The 2,420-nt window shown below is 35.2% G+C and overlaps 1 protein-coding gene across 1 annotated transcript; it reads left to right on the forward strand.

Annotated features, from left to right (window-relative positions):
• The first annotated feature begins 1,173 nt into the window (after window positions 1–1,173).
• Window positions 1,174–2,061, forward strand: LOC128098280 (taste receptor type 2 member 120-like). Its single transcript, XM_052719198.1, has one exon. It carries the CDS (start codon window positions 1,174–1,176, stop codon window positions 2,059–2,061), a length of 888 nt encoding a protein of 295 aa, XP_052575158.1.
• Window positions 2,062–2,420: the final 359 nt, after the last annotated feature.

Genomic DNA, 2,420 nt, shown 5'->3' on the forward strand with positions numbered 1-2,420 from the left:
TCTGCTTTTTAGATTACAGACATTTTGACTAGAATGAAATAGAATCTCAGAGTAGTTTTCATTTTCATTACTTAGATGGCTAAAGATGGAAACATGTTCTTTAATTGTCTAAGAAGTGTTAAAAACTTTCAAGTACTTTTATTCAAATAATTAATACTTGAAAATTGGGTGAACTCAAGAGTAACACCATGAAGCTCTACAAATGTGGGGAAGGCTTTGCCCTGGAGGAGATGGGAATGGGGGCGGGGGGGCGTTGGGGGGAAGGTGAGGGGGGAGAACAAGGGAATCCGTGACCGATATGTAGAACTGAATTGTATAGCAAAATAAATTAAAATAAATAAAAAAAAAAAGAGTTTTAAATCATTAAGAATGCCTGAAAATTGAAGTGGAGAAAGAGATTTATAGTCTTAGATGCCGTTCCTGAGTTACGCTTTACATTTTGAAGGTCACAGGGCAATAGCACTTCCATCAATGAAGTGTCCATATATGTGTGTACATGTATATACATGTTTGTGTATGTAAATTTGCATTATTATGAGCTTATAAAGCATGAAGTTACACAGAGATATTAGTTATCAGAGAGCAGTTTTCAAGGAATATTGGCCTTTTCAATGCTCTCCAGAAAACCTTGGATCTTATCAGATGGAAATTTGAGACTCTTTGTACATGAAACTTGAATTAAAATAAATGAGTCTATAGAGAGTAATAATTCTAGATGAAGCAAGTTTCATATAATGACTGGCACCCCCTACATTTTTTTCCATACTGAGTTCTAAAATTTTACTAACAAACAAAGCTGACTATCACAATTGATGGATGATTAAAGAAGGAACAAAATTTTAAACAATGGAACAGAATTTGTGTTTATTTGCCTGGTAGCAAATGGAAATGTGGTGTCCTTCCAATAGCAGCTCAGAAATACACTAGTGTGTGGCAGAGACACAAAAGTATGTAATTGGAGACATTATGGTAATAAAAATTTCCATAAACATGAGAATAAGTTCATCCATTACCACACCACACTGGGGTTCTGCTTGACACAGATTTTAAAAGCAAGAACTCTAGTATACATTCAGTCAAGGACAAATAAAATTACATCAGTGTATAAAAAGAATCATAATTAGTGAAGTTAGTGCTGCCTATTTTTCTTTCTTTTCTGTGTGATCAGATGCAATGAATTTACTAGAATGGATTGTCACCATCATAATAATGACAGAATTTCTCTTAGGAAACTGTGCCAATATCTTCATAATTCTAGTGAACGCCATTGACTGTGTCAAGAGAAGAAAGATCTCCTCTGCTGATAGAATTATAACTGCTCTTGTCATCTCCAGAATTGGTTTGCTCTGGGCAATGTCAATGAATTGGCATTCAACTGTGTTTACTGAAAATACAAGCCATGTACAAATAAGAGCGTTGGGTCGCATTACCTGGGCAGTAAGCAACCATTTTAGCAATTGGCTTGGGACCAGTCTCAGCATATTTTATTTGTTGAAGATAGCCAATTTTTACAACCCCCTGTTTCTTCACCTAAAAAGAAAAATTGAAAAAGTTCTTCTCGTGATATTTTTGGGGACTTTTCTTCTTTTTGCTTTGTATCTTGGAGTGGTGAATATCAACAAGATTGCTTGGGTAAATAGTTATGAAGGAAATGTGACTTTGAAGAACATACTGAAGGACTTCACAAGCCTATCAAATGTGTATCTCTTCAGCCTGATAAATATCATACCATTTTGTGTATCACTGACATGTGTTCTGCTCTTAGTCTACTCCCTAGGGAAACATCTCAGGAATATGAAATTCCACGGTAAAGGATGTCAAGATCCCAGCACCATGGTCCACATAAAGGCCTTGCAAACTTTGATTTCCTTTCTTTTGTTGTATGCCACATACTCTCTGTGTGTAATTATATCAGGTTGGAATTCACTTAATGCACCAGTCTTCTTATTTTGCATGGCAATTGGTGCTGTCTACCCAACAGGTCATTCTATTATTTTGATCTGGGGAAGCCAGAAGCTGAAACAGGCCCTTCTGCTGTGTCTGAAGCAGGTGAGGTGCTGACTGAAAAAATGGAAGCCTTCACATATAATAACAGAGATATCATATCTTCTAACTAAATAGAACTGATGGAAAGAGTAATTTTTTCTCTCCACTATTTTCAGAGTACATGTTATTAAAGAATTTCTAAAACCATCCTAAGAAAGTTTCTTCCTCAAACTTGCTAAATAAAAGGATACATAGATGCATTTTAGTAAGAACATAAAGCCAAAAAAGATTGAAACAAGCATTCTCTTAATCACTGCTTTCTCACAAACAACCTAGGTATAAAGAATATATAAGAAAAATTTCATAACCATGAAGCCATGTATATTATCCTCTGCTATTCTCTACTTGAACTGCTTATTATCGGTAATAAGGGA

Source organism: Peromyscus californicus, unplaced genomic scaffold, assembly GCF_007827085.1.
Source record: "Peromyscus californicus insignis strain IS unplaced genomic scaffold, ASM782708v3 Scaffold_6__1_contigs__length_162567912, whole genome shotgun sequence".
NCBI lineage: Eukaryota > Metazoa > Chordata > Mammalia > Rodentia > Cricetidae > Peromyscus > Peromyscus californicus.